Consider the following 18,816-nt stretch of genomic DNA (forward strand, 5'->3'; position numbering starts at 1 on the left):
AAGGACATTGACGCTTCCTTCTCTGAAAGTGGGCGCCTGCAGCCGAGAAAGAGTACCTCCACTTTCTCTTCACTGCCAAGTAGGGGAAGATGAAAGCAAAATGAGGCAAAGGCTAGGTCAGCTGTGCCAGAGGAAGACTGGTCTGCCTGGGTACTCAGTGAAATCAAGGATTGGGGCAGGGGATGTTGATGAGTCAACCTGGAGCAGCTGACAGAATTTTAAAAAAGAAGGAGGAGGAACCGGGAGGAGTGAAGGAGGACTGCTGGGTTCGGGGCGTGCGTGGTTCATTGTTCATGGGGGAGGTGCCTGCCCGTGAGGACCGATCAGTCCAAGAGGAGGATGCTGGTGAGGCTCAGGGGCGGGACAGAGATGACTCTTGGCTAAGATTGGATAACTGCTGAGGGCGGGAGCTGACCTCGCACAGCCTGGGTCCCCCAGTTTAATAATTGGCGATATATACGGCCAGCCCTGGCCACAGGAGTGCGAGCGGGCTGGTTAGCAGCGCACGTGCCAGGCTCCGGGTCCCTTCTTCCTACACACAAGTTCTTTCCGTCCTGGTTTTCTTCGTCCGGTCCTGAAATCCATCCATTCTATCTTTGGCTCTCATCCAGCTCCCACCCCAAGCTCTGAACCTCGTCCTGTACAAAAGCGAAATGGCCACATCTATGAACTTCTCACGTGGTTTAAATGCGGAGCTGGTGCAACCCTATGACTTCGAGATGTTGCGGGACTTAAGGCCCTTTTTGGAGGAGTACTGGTGAGACCTGGTGAGGGGGAAGGACCAACTGCTTTGAGGGGAGTAGACACAGGGAGTGAATGCCTGTAATGTTTCTCATGCTGCCGGGATACTGGCTCCAAACCTCCCCCCTTCCGATTCCCTCCTTCAAGGTTTGCTTTTCAAAGAGATCAGAACTGGAAGAAAGGATCCCAGAAGTGAGAAGATGGGGAGAGGGGTGTGGAGGGAGACAAAAACAAAGGGGAAAGTGCAAACTACAACTGAACTACAACTGAGGAGTGAGATTGACCAGAATGAAACACTGTTAGGTGACCTCAGAGACAGAGGACCTGCCTGTCGGGAGTGCCTACGGTCAGGTCAGCCGGTCCTACACAATTACTACGTGTCTTGGCTGCTGTGAGGATTGCCACAAAGTTGGGAACCTCTCCCAAGCTTTCCCAAGGCTCTGTCTTATCCGCCAGACATGTTCTGTGGGCTGTTTTTGTTGTTTAATCAACTCAGCATTAGGAGGCAGAAGATGTTCTTCCCCTCCTTACACCGCAGCCTGGACGGAGTAGTTATTGGCTGCGGGTGGGCAACCGTCACTGAGACAGTCAAAGCCACAGAAACTTTGCATACAGTTCCTCCTGTCCTGTGCTAGGAACTTTCTATGTGAATACTGCTGGTCTCCCCTCACCCCCACCCCGGTGTTCCGACACGAACAAGCGATGTCACACTGGTGGAACTCCAGTCTAGAGAAGTCCCTGGGGAGCTCAGTGGGCTTCTCTCTAGGCAGTGCCCACTGTGACTCCTTCCTCTCTTCCTCCTGTCTCCAGGGTTACCTCGTTCCTCATAGTTCTCATCTATCTGTTGCTCATCTTCGTGGGCCAGAACTACATGAGACCACGGAAGAGCTTCAGCTTGCAGGGGCCTCTCATCCTCTGGTCCTTCTGTCTGGCCATATTCAGGTAAGGCACTCTCCACCCGACCCCTGCTATTCCTTAGTCCTTACACCTGCCTGTTATCCCGAAGAGTTTCTAAAGTCCCTCGCTGCATTGACTTCCTCATTATCTTATTTTCCTCCTTTCTTGGGCCCAAGATGGCAGTCTGTCTGTCCCATACCTTATCTATTTATTTATTTAGGTTTCTTAATACAGCATTTCATTGTATAACAGCCTTGGCTATGTTGAAATTAGCGCTGTAGATCAGGCTGGCCTTGAACTCATATTCATTTGCCTGCCTCTGCCTCTGGAGTGCTAGGGTTCAAGGTGTGCACCACTCCTACCTGGTCCATACCTTTGAAAAAAATGTTTACTTTTTTATTTATTTATTTATTTATTTTAGATTTTAGATTTTAGATTTTATTTACAGTGTGATGCCTCCATGTATGACTGCATGCCGGAAGAGGGCACCAGATCTTATTGTAGATGGTTGTGAGCCGCCATGTGGTTGCTAGAAATTGAACTCAGGACCTCTGGAAGAACGGCCAACGTCCTTAACTTCTGAGCCATCTCTCCAGCCCCCAAAATGTTTACTTTTAAAGACAGCCTTTCAAGTATTATCCCAGACTGCCCTAATTGCCCCTATGGAACCCAGGCTGGCCTCATACTCCCTGCATCCTTCCTGCCCCAGTCGTCCGAGTTCTGGGAATACAGATGTGAGAATCCGCTCCAGGCCTCTTGTACTCACGAAACCAATACAGCCAGCACATTTCTCTAGCCGTAAATGCCGAAATTCCTCTTCAAAGACTCCAACCACTTCCCCAGCCCTCGTTCCCATGCTCGTCCATCCCCATGTTGCCACTCATTTCCTCCGACTTCCACCCCATCACAAGAACGTCATTCTTGACTTTTAGTTCCCTCCCCCATGTTGATTGGTCTTTTCCCAACCCTTATCTCCCCGAGAATACTTGTTAGATCTATCAGATTGGAGAATACTTGTTAGATCTATCAGATTGGCGTCAGGATCTTGAAAGCTGGAACCACCCTCTTTGGAAGGGTAAGGAGGTAACAGGGCTTAGAGAGCTTGTCCAGATGAGGAGAGGTGGGGATGGGTTCACGCCGGGGAATGGGCCATTATGCTCCTGTGCTCTGTCTCACTTCAGTATCCTGGGTACAGTGAGGACATGGAAGTTTATGGGAACACTGCTATTTACACGGGGCCTCCAGCAAACTGTGTGCTTCGCCAACTACATCGATGACACCATAGTCAAATTCTGGTCCTGTATCTTTGTTCTCAGCAAGGTTGTTGAACTCGGTGAGTGTAGGGGCTTTGTCTCTGATGCCCAGTGGCTTGCATTCCTCCTCAGAGCCTCCCCTTCCCCTTCACGTGGAGAGTCCCTTCTTCCCCACCCTGAGAACACACCCAGAGCAGTGGGTGGTCCCAGGCTTGGGTGGGATGCCAGCTGTGATTCCTCATCTCTCAGGAGATACGGCCTTCATCATCCTGCGTAAGCGGCCGCTCATCTTTATCCACTGGTACCACCACAGCACTGTGCTCCTGTTCACGAGCTTTGGATTCAAGAACAGAGTGCCTTCAGGTGGCTGGTTCATGACCATGAACTTCGGGGTACATTCCATCATGTATACCTACTACACTCTGAAAGCTGCCAAGGTGAAACACCCCAGCATGCTACCTATGGCCATCACCAGCTTGCAGATCCTGCAGATGGTTATGGGAACCATCTTTGGCATCCTGAATTACATCTGGAGGCAGGAAAAAGGGTGCTACGCCACAACAGAACACTTCTTCTGGTCCTTTATGTTGTACGGGACCTATTTCCTCCTTTTTGCTCACTTCTTCCACCAAGCCTACCTCAGACCCAAGAGCAAAGCTAAGTCCAAGAGCCAATGAGAGCTGAAAGAAAAGATGGAACCTCGGGCTTTCCTCCGTGGCACTAAGGGTTAGGTGTGGGAAAATGATTAGGGTATCTTCCCTGTCTGGTTTCCCCCATGGGACTTGTACCCAAAAGTGGCAGGGAGCTATGACAAATAAGAAATGTCATCCTTTGATCTTTCTGCCTTTAATGTGAAGGCCGACCAAACCCTAGGAAGGGCATAGAACTGAGGTCCTTAAAAATGATAATATAAAATTTATTTATATTTAGAAATCTTTCTCTTCTTGCCCTATTTTTTTTTTTTTTGGTTTTTTCGAGACAGGGTTTCTCTGTGGTTTTGGAGCCTGTCCTGGAACTAGCTCTTGTAGACCACGCTGGTCTCGAACTCACAGAGATCCGCCTGCCTCTGTTGCCCTATTTTTTTTTTTTGGTTTTTCGAGACAGGGTTTCTCTGTAGCTTTGGAGCCTGTCCTGGAACTCCTTTGGTAGACCAGGCTGGCCTCGAACTCACAGAGATCCACCTGCCTCTGCCTCCCGAGTGCTGGGATTACAGGCGTGCGCCACCACCGCCCGACTGCCCTATTTTTTTTTTTAATTAAAGAGATCAACATTATTTTGAGGGTTTGCAGACTTGGAGAGGGAAAGTGGACGCTGGTGGGGAAGGCTGCCCAAGTGATCTACAGGTGGGAAGCCTGAGGGTCTCTGAAGGATAGAGGCACACACAAAGAATCCTAGGCCTGGTAGGCGCTTAATAAATGTCTGTTACAGACTAGAATTTTATTGCTATTCTGTTAGAGGTCCGAGCCTCTGAAAGGAACAGTGAGAAACAAGTGCCAAAATCATAGGCTTCCTAAATTGCAAAATAGATCCCTGAAAGGAAGCATCGGAGATCAAACCTACTAGCTGTCCTCCCTGAGACCACGAGGTGGCGTCGCAGCACCAGCATAGGACGATTCCTGTCAACTAACTGGTTACACCAAGCTTCGTATTCCTTTACTCCAGAAATCCTCGCTTCCCCATCCCGGAGGAAAGGAGTGAGACTGAATGAAGCCTTAGAAGCCTGGAGACTCACTCCGTTCCCGTACATCCAGCTGTTCTTTAGGACAATGGGAAGGATGAAGGGAAGGAGGGCTCAACCGCAAGTCTGAATCATTAGGCTTTTGACAGTCCGCGCACTTTTATTTCATTGATCTTTGAAAACGGGATAGGGGAAGTCTGGAGAAGGCGGGATGGGCCAAGGGTGAATTGGCCCTGGGGGAGCTGGTCCCTGTTCCTGGCCTTAGTCCCAGGGGCGCGGTCTCCGTCTAGGGGCCAGAGCACCCCTCGGGGCTGTGAGGGGAAAGGCCCTCTTCGGAGTCTGCCGCTTCTCCCCGGGTGCCCACGCACCCCTTTCAGACCCTGGGACGAGAAGCCAGTCTAGGCGATCCCTGTCCAGAGGGCTGTGAATTACTGCCCCGCCCTCGGGGATGATCCACAGACCTGCGGCTCACACAGGCCGTTCCACGGCATACTGGCAGGGGCTGAGGTTGGCGGCAGGAGGCGGCCCGGGCACGGCGGGGTAGCTGAAAGAGGCGTGCTGTTTGGCTTTGAGCCGCAAGCTAGCCAGGCTCGAGTTACACGGGTCCCGATATACGTAGGGGGAGGAGGCGGCTGCCGCAGCGGCGGCTGCTGCCGAGGCGTAAGGGCAGGACACTGCCCCGGAGGACACGGCCGCTGGAGCCAACCCGGGGGGTGCCCCTCCCAGGCCCTGCAAGGCTCCGGGACCTGGTACAGTGCCCGGAGCAGCGGCGGCCGAGGGCACCATGGAGGCGGCGATGGAGCTGGGTGGTGAGAACACAGGCTGCGAGGCCAGAGGCCCCACGTTGACCGAGTTGAAGGCGAACGGGAAGGTCTTGGCGGCGAGCGGCGGGGCGAGCGCCTTGGGCGGCCAGTTGCCATACGAGTAGCCGGGGTACACCTCCTCGTAGGGCGGCACCAGGCCCCCGAGCGGGGCTGCGAAGCCACCTTTGCACAGCTCCGCCTGCTGGCTGCGCTCTCGCTTCCGCCACTTGGCGCGTCTGTTCTTGAACCACACCTGCGGGCAGCGGAGAAAGGCTGTCAGGACCCCGGGCGGCTGGGGAGGGTGCCATCCAGAGTAGGATCGAGCCCGGGCGGGAAAGATCAGAGGTGGATGCAGCCTAGAAGGGAGGTGCACACTGAGCCAGGGGCCCCGAGAAGAGAAGCTAGCGGCCGCAGGGTCTTGCTGGGGAGGGAGGCAGCTTGGGATCAAAGAGAAACAAGACGGAGAAGGTGGGACCGGGGCCGAGCAAGGAATCGCTTTCTAGGGAGTGGCAGGCAAGGCTGCTGGAAGGTGGGGATCCCCGGCGGGAACTGGACCCGACGTGGGGCCCGTACCGCAGAGCCACCAGCTACTTGGAGAGCCCCGTGAGAGCGAGATGCTTGCAGGTGTGGGCTGCGGGTCAGGCGGAGCCATACCCGCACGCGGGCCTCGGTGAGGTTGGTCCACACGGCAATCTCTTCGCGCGTGCTCATGTCGGGGTAGCGATTCCTCTGGAAGGTGGCCTCCAGCTCCTGCAGCTGCTGGCTAGTGAAGTGCGTACGCTGCCGCCGCTGCTTCTTCTTCAGCGAGCCGTCCTCGGGGGAGCCCCCCGGCAGTGAGGCCGAGGCCTTCTCCGAGTCTAGGGGGTGGAGAACAGATTGAGATAGGTCACAGGGAGCAAGGGCCTGTGCCGATTCTCTGGCTTTGGGACCTCTAGGAATTCTCAACACACAGCCATCAAGGCTAAACTGTTTTCTCCTCCACCCCCAGAAGGGGGCGCGCTCACCACTGTGCTCCTGGCCCTTGCAGCCATGTTCCGGGAGCGGAGGGTGTGGAGTGCCTGCATCTGACAGGGACAGGGCAGGGCTCCGAGCCTCTGCCTCGCTGAGCAGCCCGAACTCCATGGAGGGAGGGCTCTAGGGGAAAGAGAAAACACAGATCAAGTTAACAGAGGTAAAAACCAGGGACTAACGGCCACACTGACGCGGTGGTGCATGCCTGTGACCTTAAGACTCAAGAGGCAGACCCAGGAAGATCGCCCATGAATTCGAGCCCAGTCTACCCTACATTGTGAGCGCCAGGTCAGCCAAGAACACATAGCAAGACCTCAAACAAACAAGACAACAACAACTAAACCCTGGGGTTATCACATTCCTAGTAGAATTTCCCCACAACATTCTCGCCTCGTTTCTCATGTGTTGACATAAAGCTATCTTGAATAGTGTACTCTAGAATAAGCGTGGAGAGACAGCTCGGCGGTTTAAAGCACCACTTGGATTCCCAGCACCCACATGACTGGTGGCTCACAACCATCTGTAATTCACTACTAGTGGATGCAAAGCCTTCTTCCGGCCTTCCCGGGGACTGGACACCCAGGTGCACAGGCATGCATGCAGGGAAGACACCCACCCACTGAAAATACATCTAAAAAACGAAAGAGTTAGCCGGGCGATGGTGGCGCACGCCTTTAATCCCAGCACTCGGGAGGCAGAGGCAGGCGGATCTCTGTGAGTTCGAGACCAGCCTGGTCTACAGTGCTAGTTCCAGGACAGGCTCCAAAGCCACAGAGAAACCCTGTCTCGAAAAACCAAAAAAAAAAAAAAAACAAAAAAAAAAAAAAAAAAGGAAGAGTTGAGAAAGAGAAACCAAGTGAGAAAAAGGTGTACACGGAGAGGTTTTATGCACACATGAGGACCACAGATACACTAACTGGTAGACACAGGCCTAGTGCCACAGCAGTTCCATTTTGTTTGTTTGAGGCAGGGTCTCATGAAGCTCATGGCTTTAATCTGTGATCTTCCTGTCTCTACTTTCAAATGCTGGAATTACAGGCCTGTGTTACCATGCCTTATTAAGTTTCAGTTTTATTTATTTGTTTTTTGGGGGGAGGGTTGAGACAGGGTTTCTCTGTGTAGCCCTGACTGTCCTGGAACTCTCTGTAGACCAGGCTGGCCTTGAACTCATAGAGATCTGCCTGCCTCTACCACCCTAGTGCTGGGATTAAAGGCATGCAATACCACCACTGCCTGGCTTTAAAGACTTCTTTTTTTTTCAGTTTTATTTTTTAAAATATAATGTTTGTTTAGAGCCAGATGTGGTAATAATTCCAGTACCCAGAAGGTAGAAGGTCTGGACTTTAAGACCAACCTTGGCTACATGAAACCCTGTCTCAAAAAACAAGGGGTGATTCTTCTGTAAAGTGCTTGTCACACAAACATGAGGACTTGGGTTTGATTTTTTTTAGCACGAACATAACACCACTCTTTAACCCCATGCCTGGGGATAGAAACAGGAGGAACCAGCAGATTACTGGCCAGCTCTAAGTTCAATGAGAGACTTGACAAGATGCAGAATGATTGAAGAAGACACAGATGCTGCTCTCTGACTCCACATATATGTGCACACATACCTTCATACACATGAACATGTACACAAGGAATACTTGTTTAGATTTCCTGTAGAGCATCTCTAATCAAAAGCTCTGGAACTGCAGGCTGGGGAAATGGCTCACTAATGAAGAGCAGTGGTTGCTTTTCCAAAGGTCCTGAGTTCAATTCCTAGCATCCACATGGTAATCCACAACCGTAGCTATGACTGTAGTCCCATGGGATCTGATGCCCTCTTCTGGCATACAGGCATACACACAGATAAGATACCCATATACATAAACAAAATAAAATAATTAAAAAATAAACCTGAAACTGGAAATGTAACCCCAAGCATGGAATGCATAGAATCCCAGGTTTCAGACACCGACACCAAGATTAGGGATGATCAAGCCAGCTCAACCATTTCATAGGTGGACCCAAAGAACCAAAGTAACTCAACTAAGTCACTGAGCTTATTTACACAGTTAGGACCTGAACTAGATCTGTGGGCTCCTAAAGGCTTTTTTCAAATTGTGTCCTTGGAGCCTGCTGCAGAAGCCCCATCAGAGGTTTCACTAGAACGCCACCTTGGGTCCCCTTAGGTCTGCTTCAGCACTAGGGCCACCCTACTTGTTTGGGTTATTATACTTTCTGAAAGGATTTTGTTTGAATAAAAGTTCCATGTCAAAACCAAGTTTGAAAACCACGAGGGGGGGGGTTGTTGGGAGAGATGGCTCGGTGGCTTCAAGCACCTGTTCTTACTGAGGATCTGAGTTTGATTCCCAGTGTCCACAAGGCTGCTCATAACCATCTGTAACTCCAGCTCCAGGGTATTCAGTACCCTTGTCTTGTCTCCACATGGGCAAAACAGTCTTGCAAAGTAAAAATAAATAAATGAATACAAATTACAAAAGAAAAGAAAACCAAAGGCACTTAGGACCCTTCTGTTCCTTTGCTTGTCTAAAACACCTTGCTTCCTACTAGTTATCCCTCCATCTCATGCCTGGCAGTATGTATGGATTCCTTTAGACACATCCCCAACACACACACACACACACACACACACACACACACACACACACACACTTACTTCCTGCTAGTATTCCTATCCCAAACCTCCTAGCCTGATCTTGTCAAGGAGCCTATGTAGGTCCCTCTGGAGGGTTTCCCTGCAGGGTCCTCCTTCTGGTCGGCTCTCCCAAGACCTCTCATGGGAAGAAAGGGAAGGGACAGTACTGGCACTGATGATTCCAGGAGCCTCTTGGGCAGGAAATAGAAACTAGAAAAGGACAGAGCTAGGTGTGTGCATAGGGGTGTGTATGTGTCTCTCTCTCCAACACCTTCTCCCCATCTTCAGGGACACAGCACAGGCTACATGGGGAGGCATTAATGTGCTGGATTAGCCCACATCAAGATGAACTTCATTTGGCAGATCTGAATTATTAAGAGCCTTTCTCAAGGGTGTGCAGATGGACAATGGCCTGTGTTTGTACATGGTAATGCCCCCTTCAGCCAGCTCTGAGAGCACAGCTGTGCCCCACCCCAAGCCAGGTTGACAGTAAGGCAGAGGTCAAGGCAGAGGTTAAAAACAGTCCTCCCTCTTCTGCTGGCATAAGGGTTGTGATCTTGGACTTTTTGCTGGGGTTAGAGGGGCGAGCAAGACCAGAGGGAACCCAACAAGGAAGGGAGAAGTCACCCAAGTGTGCAAGTGTGCTCAGTTTTCTCCCTTTCCAGGTCTCAGGGCAAGAGCTTGGAATTGGAGAATTCAGACCCGACAGGCCACTCCCCACTGGAATGGAGGTGGCCTTGTAGGGACCTGGGACAGTTTGACTAGCACTTCTTCACAAATTTCTGGAAAGATGTGGGGGGCACTTAGAGCTGGAAATTGAGGTGCAGCTTCAGCCTGCCCTTCCTTTAGATTCAAGATGACCTTGAAATTCAAACCGCGCTGCTGACTTTTCCAGGAGCCACCAAAGCAACACAGAACCAGGCGAAAGGGACAGTGAGGTTTGCTTGTGGGAAAAGCTATGTCCCTCTGTTGCCATTCATCCGTCCAGTCTGTTTTGGCAGCAGACTCCTAGTTTTCCAAGCTCCCCTTCCCCTGGCATTCCATACCTGGGTCTTGATTTCATCCTCTATTTCAGTAGAAGGAGGCCAGGGAGGAGGATAGCAGCCGGAGCAAAAGACAGGGCTAAGTTCAAGCCGTGTGTTCTCAGAGACAGGCAGACACATGTGCAGACCAACACGGCCCTGACTTAGACACAATGAGCACTTGGACTTGAAGCTAGAGGCACAAAAACACGCACTCTCGCACACATGCTGTCCTACATTCAGGCAGACAGACACACACCGGCACACAGTCTCCTCTCTCTCTGACAGGGACAGCTGCCTGGGTTGTTTTGGAGCTAGCCATTCCCCTCCCCCTCTCCCTTCCCCTCCCTGGCCCCTCTGAACCTCGGCTCTCTCAGTCCCCTGAGTTCAGAACTCTGTGTGGGGGAGGAGAAAGCCAAGGGACCAGGGAATAATATTTTTCATGTAGTGGCTATTGCAGAGAGGCGGCTCGGCTGAGTAAGAAGACACGAGAAAGCTGGTGCCAGGGAATCAGGCAGGGAGGTAATCTGTTATGGGCCAAAGAAATTAGGTTTGGAGTTAAAAGATCTAGGTTCGTGTCCGGGTAACCCCAAACTTACTCTGTATCCTTGGCAAGATGTTTCATCATCTCTAAGAGGGAGATTGCAGTCCCTTTTCTACCTCTGTTCATTTTTTTATCTTTCCCCTTCAGATGGGGTACCCTATATGGCACAGGTTGTCCTCAAACTTGTGATCTTCCTAGTAGGATTACAGGTATGTGCCCGTGATCTGCCTTTATTATTATATTTTCTATCTATCTGTCTGTCTGTCTATCATCTATCAGCCCAAGATGGCCTTGGGCTCACTTATAGCTGAGGATGACCTTGAATTTCTGTTCCTGCTGGCTGTGTCTAGCCCGTAAGTACTGGAGTTAAAGGCACGTGCCACCACCATACCTAGTTGATGTGGTGCTGGGAATCGAACCCAGGGCTTCATTCATTTTAGGCAAGCACTCTACCAATTGACCCACGTCTCTAGCTCCAAAGTATAGCCTGGGCTGCCTCCTGCCTCATGATCCTCCTGTTTTACCCTCGTTAGCATTTGCCTACTGACAAGCACCACCACAATTGGCCAGTATTGTTATAAGGTTCAAATAACATATAGCTTATATAAAAATAAAATTCAGAAAAATTTTCTAGTTCCTTCTAGGAGTTGAGCACTAAAACCTCACCCTTGCTTGGGTGGTTCACCTGCCCAGGCTCTGTGTCTGGAGGAGAAAGTCATCTTGTGAAGACTGGTGAGATACTGCACTTCAGTGAGGGCTGCGGCGCTCAGTCCTGAACTTAGAGCACAGGGAATAAAGAAGCAGCAAAAATGGGCTAAGGAGTGCAAGCAGGGAGCCGCCGGCATCAGGGGCTGCTGAAGAAAGAATGAAGCTGTCTGACTCTTGACTGAGTTCATAACTACAGTGAGGGGCTGCAGACAGTGACACTGCAGACAGAAGGAGCGCGCACAAAAGCCGGGCTATGAAGAGATGAGAGGGAGGGCACAGAACTCAGGCAGGCAGCTTCATGTCCGGGTGGGCCGGTCAGGCAGAGACTGGGGGCGCCAAGTTGTTATCTGAGTTGGAGACAGGCTGACTGAGGATTAAGCTCCCCCAAACTGCTACAGGTCAGGAAGCTGAGGAGTTGGGCCAGGGGCCAGTGGAGAGGGAGGGAAATGCAGCCCTGTGGAAGCTGCCTGGCTGGTTGATGCTGGCAGGGTCAAACATAGCCAAAAGATAATTGGTGATGAATCTATCTCCCAGAGGGTTTGCATGTCCTTGCCTACTCTTTTTGACACCCTTTGCTGGAGATGCAAGGACCAGGCTTCACTGGCATCATGGAGGCTAGCCCAGGCCTAGGGAAAACAGAAGTGCAGGTATGTTTTGATTCCAAAGTACAATAAGTCTGTAATGGACCAGCAACAACAAAATATGCAGAAGACATTAAGGCAAAGACCAGATCATAGGCCACTGTGGTTCCCAAGGGACACAGGCTCATTGGAAGAAGGCAACTGTCATGGAACCAACTTGCAGTCCAAAAGCCAGAGGAGTAGATGAAGACCACTGGGAGAACCCAAGATAAGTTGAAATAGCAATACCTGCAACAGGAGCAACAGCATGGAAAGAATGGGAAAAAAATCCTCAGCTTGCAGGGAGTGGATGAGGAGGGGCAGAAGCAGCCCTGGGGTTGTGGCCTATGGCTCTGCTCAGCAAATAGTAAACTGGGAACAGGGGAAAACCAAGGTCCCTAAACTAGACAGTACCATCCCAAAAGCCTAGGGCTGAAGCAAATCCCTGGCATGCCTATAGCCTTCCATTCAGTTGGGGTGTCCAACACCCAGACTCTGGTCTGCTGAACCGCAGTGTGCCAAGGGGAACGGATGCCTCTTACTTTCCTCATAGCTTCAGGACAAAACGCAGCACCTCAGGTGGAGACAGGGGTGACTTGATGGACCCAAGTCACCAAGTTTCTGAGTGTTCCTTCTTTGGTCAAGCATTATATGTGTGCTAAGTAAGAGGGGTCCCCAAGAACTGTAGCCCACAGGCTTTAACTTGCTTACTTACAGTCTAGGGAGCACACAGAACATATGATAAGAGAAAGGTTGTGGGAGATCAGATGTGGGAACCCGTAAGAAGAGGTATCAAGTGTTGGGGTTCAGAGAATGTAGGTACTTGACTGATAGGGTGGTTGTGGAGAAAGAGAAGGGGCAGGGCCTTCTAAAGAACCCAGAACCACTCCATTGGGAGTGGTTAAAGTTCTGCACAGACCCTAGTTTGATCAAAGGCTTAATGTGGGACATGAAGGACTAGCAGCAAAAAGGGCTTAGATCGAGGGGGCCCGTGATGAGAGACAAGTGCTGGTTCAAATTTGATAAAGTCAAGGCTAGAGTGTTCCTGGCTTTTCTGCGGGGGAAAAAAAATCCTAAATTCAGGGTGTGGTCACATATGTGATCCCAGCACTGAAAAGACTGAGGCAGGAAGATCAAGAGCTCAAACCCAGCGTGGGCTTTATAAGGAAACCATACAGGAAAATAGAGATGGGATGTGGTAGCAACTAATAGGAAATTTCTCTGAGATCTCTAGCTTGATTTTATTAATTTTCCTGTGCTCAGGATTGAGTCAGGTCTCTTGTACATGCTAAGTGAAGACCCTACCACCACTAAGCTACCTGAGGCATATCCCTGGCCTCTGTAGCTGAAATTTAAGACTTTAAATTGACTTCGCACCCTATTTCATAAAGCATATGTGTATTTACAACCCCAGTCTTAAGGTAACATCCATCACACAGGGAAGGTAGGCCACAGGCTGCCTATCACTCTCTACTCCTGTATGGCCTTCCCAGCTCTCCCAGGAAGCACTGCTGCAAGCTGTGGGATTAGTTTTGCCAGTAGCCAGTGACATACAAAAGCAGCATCTCTGTGCCTTTATTTGCGGCGGTAACTAGAATGGATTGGCTTTACAAGGTTTACAAGGAAGGTTGCCACCATGCCTGGCAGCACTAGGGAGGCTGAGGCAGGAAGTTTCCAGTTCAAAGCCAGCCTGGAATACATAAAGGAGACTCTGTTACAAACAAACAAAAAAATTAAAGATTGTCTTAAGGAAGGAAGACAGGGAAGAGAGGTGGATTGGACTGTCACTCTTATAGGTCATTGCACACCCTGCACACCCTGCAGGTCCTCTAAAGCTCAGGACCTAATAGATCCCTTTGGCTCGCTGTCATCTCCCTCTCCCATACTGAAGCAACTGTTAGTTTAAATGAATGGAGAAGAAAAGATCTGACTGTTCCCACCTCTCCGTCACTAGTTCTGCTTCAGTCTTTCACCCTGCCCTCCCTTCCTGGACTTGGATCCTCAGCTCTCATTGACATTCTTGAGCAGTAGACAGGCAGAGTTCAGGTCAGGCTATTTAGTAGAGAGGTTAAGACATATGGGGAGCTCCTCATGTACCCAGAGAGGGACAGGATGATGGCTGACACAGGAACTCCAGGGAAGATGTTCCAACTGTCCTTAAGAACCTGGCTGTGGCTGAATCAAGGACACGATGGGGCTACTCCAAAGCAGAAGACCCCACCTCCTAAAGAAAGGTTCTGTGGCCATGGGGAGTGCAGTTTGGGCAGAATAACAGCAGGAAGGTTTCTTGTGGTGTTTCTCCATTTACAAGGAGCTTTCCTTCTGTACACAACTGATATGTTTCATGTAGGTCTCACAGGCCCTGAGTGGCAGGAATGTCCATCCCTGCTTATCTCCAAGGAGGCAGGGAACTGTGTCCTAGGATGCACAGAACCAAGAGGTTTGAGCGGAGTTCTGCTTTTCCTTGTCTTGCCCTCCACACTGCAACCATGAGGGACTGAAGCCCTGATAGATTCGTTTCTACTTCTCTGAAGATGAACCCTGGAAGTTAGCGGTCCACTGTGTCAGAGCACATTCTCCTATTTATCCTAAGCTGCAATTCTCTAGTTCTAAGAGTCCCCACCCCCAACATCTCCAGTTTCAGGATTCAGCAGGCAAGTCCTCCACTCATTTAGGTCTTTTATTGTGTTGTAGATTTTCTTCTTGTTTCCCAGCAAGCCCTCCCTGTTCTCCATTTTACCAACCATTCTCTCTCTCTCTCTCTCTCTCTCTCTCTCTCTCTCTCTCTCTCTCTAACCCAGGACTGTGGGTATGCTATGCAAACACTCTCCCACTAAGCTACACTCCTGGCTCTGGTCTCTGACTTCCCTAGGGCCATAGCATCCTCCCTGAGAGCTTCTGGGTCAAGCACTCAGCTACATGGTTTCATACGCGAGAGGAAGAAAGTTCTGTTTTGCTTTGTTTTTGTTTTCAATCATCTTTGCTATGATGCTATCTTTTTTTTTCTTTTTCAGTCTTTTTGGTGAAAGCCAAACTTTGGGTTTTCAAAGAGTCAGCTGTAATGCCTTCATTATTTCTTCCCTGATACGGAGTCCTTCATTTCCTACATAGTTTCAGTGATCCCTCCCCCCAAAGCAATGCGAACACAAGCCCCTAAGATGTATACGGACTGTGATGGGAATAGTTGGGGTGTGAGTCTATGTTTATCAAGGAGGGCAAGGGACAAACAAAAGATGAGGAGCAAGGTCTCAGCCAGAACTTTAGGACTGAGGAGTGGAGGCAGGAGTGTGAGAAATAAGAATTATATTTTCCTTACGGGTGGAGGAGGAGAAAAGTGGACTTTTTAAGATTACTCATTGTTAAACAATTTTTTTGTACCCCAGATGAGTTGTCCTGTTCAGGTGTGTAGATTCGGAGTTCCCTTCTGCTTAACTGGGCTCTAGTTAGAGTTGGAGGTCAGGGAGGGAGGGTGGCCATTATACTGGTCCAAAGGAGTCAGAGCTCTCTCTCAGTCAGAAAGAAGCAAACAGGGCAATTGAGACATCTTTCTTGGGCAGATTAAGAGGATGGTGCAGGCATCATGTGGACCACAGAGTGGATTTCATCTACCTCCTTTTCCCTTTCCCCTATCTCAGGAAGGCAGGATTTGCTTTACGAAAGGGCTAGGATCTCTTTGTCTGGTGAGTTCTTTTCGCTCAGGAACCGTGAGTGGGCCAACAACCAGACTAGGAGTGTGAGGGCATCTAGTCGGCGGTACTGGAATTTAGGGTTAGAAAGGGGGGCATAACAGTCGACTCCCGACTCCGAGTTTGTGAGGGAACGGAGACTCTCAGGGGCTTGCGGGTGGAAGGATGTTCACTGACCCGCTGTTCATGTACCTATAGCTTATTCTTTGCTTTGTTGGTCTTGATTCTTTCCTCACATTTGGATTGTGGAAGTCTATCGATGCCCTGATCTGCTTGAGCTAGAGTGGGGTTGTTTAGCAGAGGTACCCTGTTCTAAGGCCAGACTGCGTCGTTTCATTTCCCTGCTCCCTCTGGGTTCAACAGGCAGAAGGGGCAGAAAGAATCAAGTTTGCAAACTGGAAGTTGGAAATTCAGGGGACACCCCCACCCCCGAGAAGACCCCATTGCACAAACCGCAGCTGGGCAGGCGCTGCCGGATAGAAGGACATGCCAGCCGGCCAGGGACATTCTGTCCAACACTATTGGACACATCGTCTCTTCGGGAGAGACCCACTTTGCCACCCCAAACATTCTGTCCGCTCAAAACCCCACGTGTCGCTGACATTCTGTCTGATTCTGAGGCGGCTCTGAATCTGGACCCTTCCAGATCTCGATGCCCCACGACAGGTCCGTCACTTTTGTCGCGTTGAGCTGGCAGTCTTGGCCCTGTAGCCAGCGGCCATCTGACCCAGTAGCTACTCTCGCAATACGGCTCCTATTCCAACTGCGGAGCAGCTGGGAAGAAAAGCAGGAGCTACTATAAGCACCCCTACTTCCAGCCGCTGCAGTCTGTCTAAGCCTGGGCTAAGGGGCGCTGGGCGCTGCCTGTTGCCCTTACGCCAGACGACCGTAGCTTTCTGCTACCCCTATTACCTTCTGGTCACTTGCCCTCTTCCCCTAGATACCAGGGTGCTTTCTGGCAAAGGTTTCCAGACTCCCTGCTCTGTGATCCATACAGTTCTTCGGCTTCTCTCCGGGTCCCCTTAATCATCCGGTCCCCCAGGTCCTTACCCGGAGTTTCCCTTCTCCCATGTACCAGCCCGGGGGCTGCTGTACGCCTTTCCAGTATTGACCGGTTCCCCAAACACCAGAGTTAAGCCGCCCCAGGTTCCCTTTTAGGAGTCCCAGAGCCAGTCTTGACCCTCCGGTCCCCTGAGCTCCTGTTCCCCGCATGGCCGAGCACTCACAGTGCGTCCCGCAGCAGGCAGACTCCCGGTGGTGGTGGTGGTGGTGGTGGTGGTGGTGGTGGTGGTGGTGGTGGCGGCGGCGGCGGCGGCGGCGGCGTTCTGGAGCGCAGGCAGGGGCCAGGGGCCAGGCACCCTGCCGGGTGGGGGCCGCCCCCCTGCTCTGGGGCGGCCGCTCCGCTGGGCGCTCCCAGGCTAGCAAAGGAGAGAGTGAGCCTCACAGAGTAGTGCCACCCCCCGCCGGCGCCCATTCACTTTGTGGCAGCCCAGGGCGCCCCCAGCCCGCCGCCGCTAGCTGCGCGCCCTAGGCCCCGCCCCTTTCCAGCTGCAACGCCCAGACTCCTCCCTTTCCAGCTGTGAACCTTCAGGCCCCGCCTTAGTGGGGAGGGGTCCTGCCGGCGGGCAGCCAAGAACCCCGCCCTCTGACCAATCAAAAGCGTCCGCCAGCAACAAAGTAACGCCCCTTCCCCACGTGGCCGGGACCGCGCTCCAGCAGGGACGCTCCGGGTCGGCTAAGCCAGCAAAAGTACGGTGGTCGGCGTTGCGGCCCGAGTCCAGCACAGTTGGTGGCGAATTGAGGGCTTGGGCTCTACTCGGAGCGACGTGAAGCAGTGCCTGGGGATAGGGTTGAAGGAGGGCCGGGTGAAACGGCGAACCCAGCCGCCGAGTCTCAGCGCTCACACTTTGCTGTCGCTTGTTTCGCCGATTTTCTCCACTTGTCGCTGTCTGTCTTTCCACTCTTTGTCTCTGTTCCAGTCCTCTACGTCTCTCCTTCTGACCGCCGCTTTGCTCCCTACTCTGCCACTTTGGAAGGGTAATTTCTCTTTTCAAGACCATCCCACCCCCTTTTCCATCACATCTTTTCCTTCCCAGCTATCTCTAATTTTTTCCTCCCCTAACGAGGATAACTTGGAGAAAGGGGTTGGAACGAGAAAAATCAAAGTGGTGTACAGTACTTTCCCTCACTCAATGACCTTGGACAAGTAACAACGGTGCCAACTCCCACCCTGGCCAAAATAAAAGGAAGCTTCCAGTGGCTCTCTGGCCTTAGGCTGGGTGCTCTTCACAGACGTGAGCGCTTGGCCTCTCACTCTGCACTATTAGTTTGCCTGGGCTGCGCTCTTCCAGCTTCAGCGATTCCCCCCCCCCCCCCCCGCCCATCAGTCCCGTGGAGAAGGGGTAGCCTTCGCGCTTTTTGCCTAGGTATTTGCATGGGACGAGGCAGATGTTCAAGGAATATGATAGACTGGGTTATTTGGTGCCCCTTAGATCCTAAGCCCTGTACACAATATACTCCTAAAATGACCCTGAGCATACGTACCGATTCTTAAAACAAACCAGTTACCTTTATTGCACTCAGGAGAAAGGACAAGGTTTTTAGGGTGGAATTCTAGACCTTCGGGACCAGAACTCCCCTCTCTCCCTGTTGATAGGGTCTTGCCTCTGTAGCTCTGTGATTTTCACTGGCCCTAAACGTTTAACTTATCCTATCTCTGCCTGTACTGAATGCAGTGTTTGCAAGTGTGCGACATGACACTGAGCTCTTAGTTGTCAGTTTCGTTTGTACTGAACACTTCTCATCTTTCCTGGCAATAACCAATCATATCGCTGATACTGACTTTTTAACTTTTTTTTTTTTTTTTTGAGACAGGGTTTCTTTGTAGCTTTGGAGCCTGTCCTGGAAGTAGCTCTTGTAGACCAGGCTGGCCTCAAATTCAGAGATCCACCTGCCTCTGCCTCCCGAGTACTGGGATTAAAGGTGTGTGCCATCAGCAGCCACCATACTGACTTCTGAGTTCCACTTAGGTCCTGTTTTATCTGAGAAGCCATCCCCGAACTGCCAGGTAAGTCAGATGTATTACCTCTTGCTCCCATGCCCCCATGTTTGCTCTTGTTCATTTTCGATATTGAAAGGGTCAGCTGAGCCGGGCGATGGTGGCGCACGCCTTTAATCCCAGCACTCGGGAGGCAGAGGCAGGCGGATCT

At 51.2% G+C, this 18,816-nt stretch overlaps 2 protein-coding genes across 2 annotated transcripts; one reads left to right on the top strand and one right to left on the bottom strand.

The window, feature by feature from the left end:
- Nucleotides 1-653: 653 nt before the first annotated feature.
- Nucleotides 654-3,568, top strand: Elovl3 (ELOVL fatty acid elongase 3). Its single transcript, XM_005352396.1, has 4 exons — nucleotides 654-757; nucleotides 1,552-1,683; nucleotides 2,820-2,971; nucleotides 3,141-3,568. Exons 1-4 carry the CDS (start codon nucleotides 654-656, stop codon nucleotides 3,566-3,568), a joined length of 816 nt encoding a protein of 271 aa, XP_005352453.1.
- A 1,469-nt stretch (nucleotides 3,569-5,037) lies between these two features.
- Nucleotides 5,038-6,494, bottom strand: Pitx3 (paired like homeodomain 3). Its single transcript, XM_026781650.1, has 3 exons — nucleotides 6,377-6,494; nucleotides 6,027-6,229; nucleotides 5,038-5,625 (listed from the first exon to the last, which is right to left on the bottom strand). The coding sequence occupies exons 1-3, from the start codon at nucleotides 6,492-6,494 to the stop codon at nucleotides 5,038-5,040; spliced, it is 909 nt and encodes a 302-aa protein (XP_026637451.1).
- Nucleotides 6,495-18,816: the final 12,322 nt, after the last annotated feature.

The sequence above is a fragment of the Microtus ochrogaster genome, chromosome 8, assembly GCF_000317375.1.
Source record: "Microtus ochrogaster isolate Prairie Vole_2 chromosome 8, MicOch1.0, whole genome shotgun sequence".
NCBI lineage: Eukaryota > Metazoa > Chordata > Mammalia > Rodentia > Cricetidae > Microtus > Microtus ochrogaster.

Bases quoted from the DNA above. Each gene is read 5' to 3' on its own strand.
- Elovl3 (XM_005352396.1), top strand. From the start codon at position 654: ATGGCCACATCTATGAACTTCTCACGTGGTTTAAATGCGGAGCTGGTG. The intron at 1,684-2,819 runs GTAAGGCACTCT...GTCTCACTTCAG, and splicing joins TTCTGTCTGGCCATATTCAG to TATCCTGGGTACAGTGAGGA. The intron at 2,972-3,140 runs GTGAGTGTAGGG...CTCATCTCTCAG, and splicing joins CAGCAAGGTTGTTGAACTCG to GAGATACGGCCTTCATCATC.
- Pitx3 (XM_026781650.1), bottom strand. From the start codon at position 6,494: ATGGAGTTCGGGCTGCTCAGCGAGGCAGAGGCTCGGAGCCCTGCCCTG. The intron at 6,230-6,376 runs GTGAGCGCGCCC...TCCACCCCCTAG, and splicing joins CAAGGGCCAGGAGCACAGTG to ACTCGGAGAAGGCCTCGGCC. The intron at 5,626-6,026 runs GTATGGCTCCGC...CGCTGCCCGCAG, and splicing joins TCACCGAGGCCCGCGTGCGG to GTGTGGTTCAAGAACAGACG.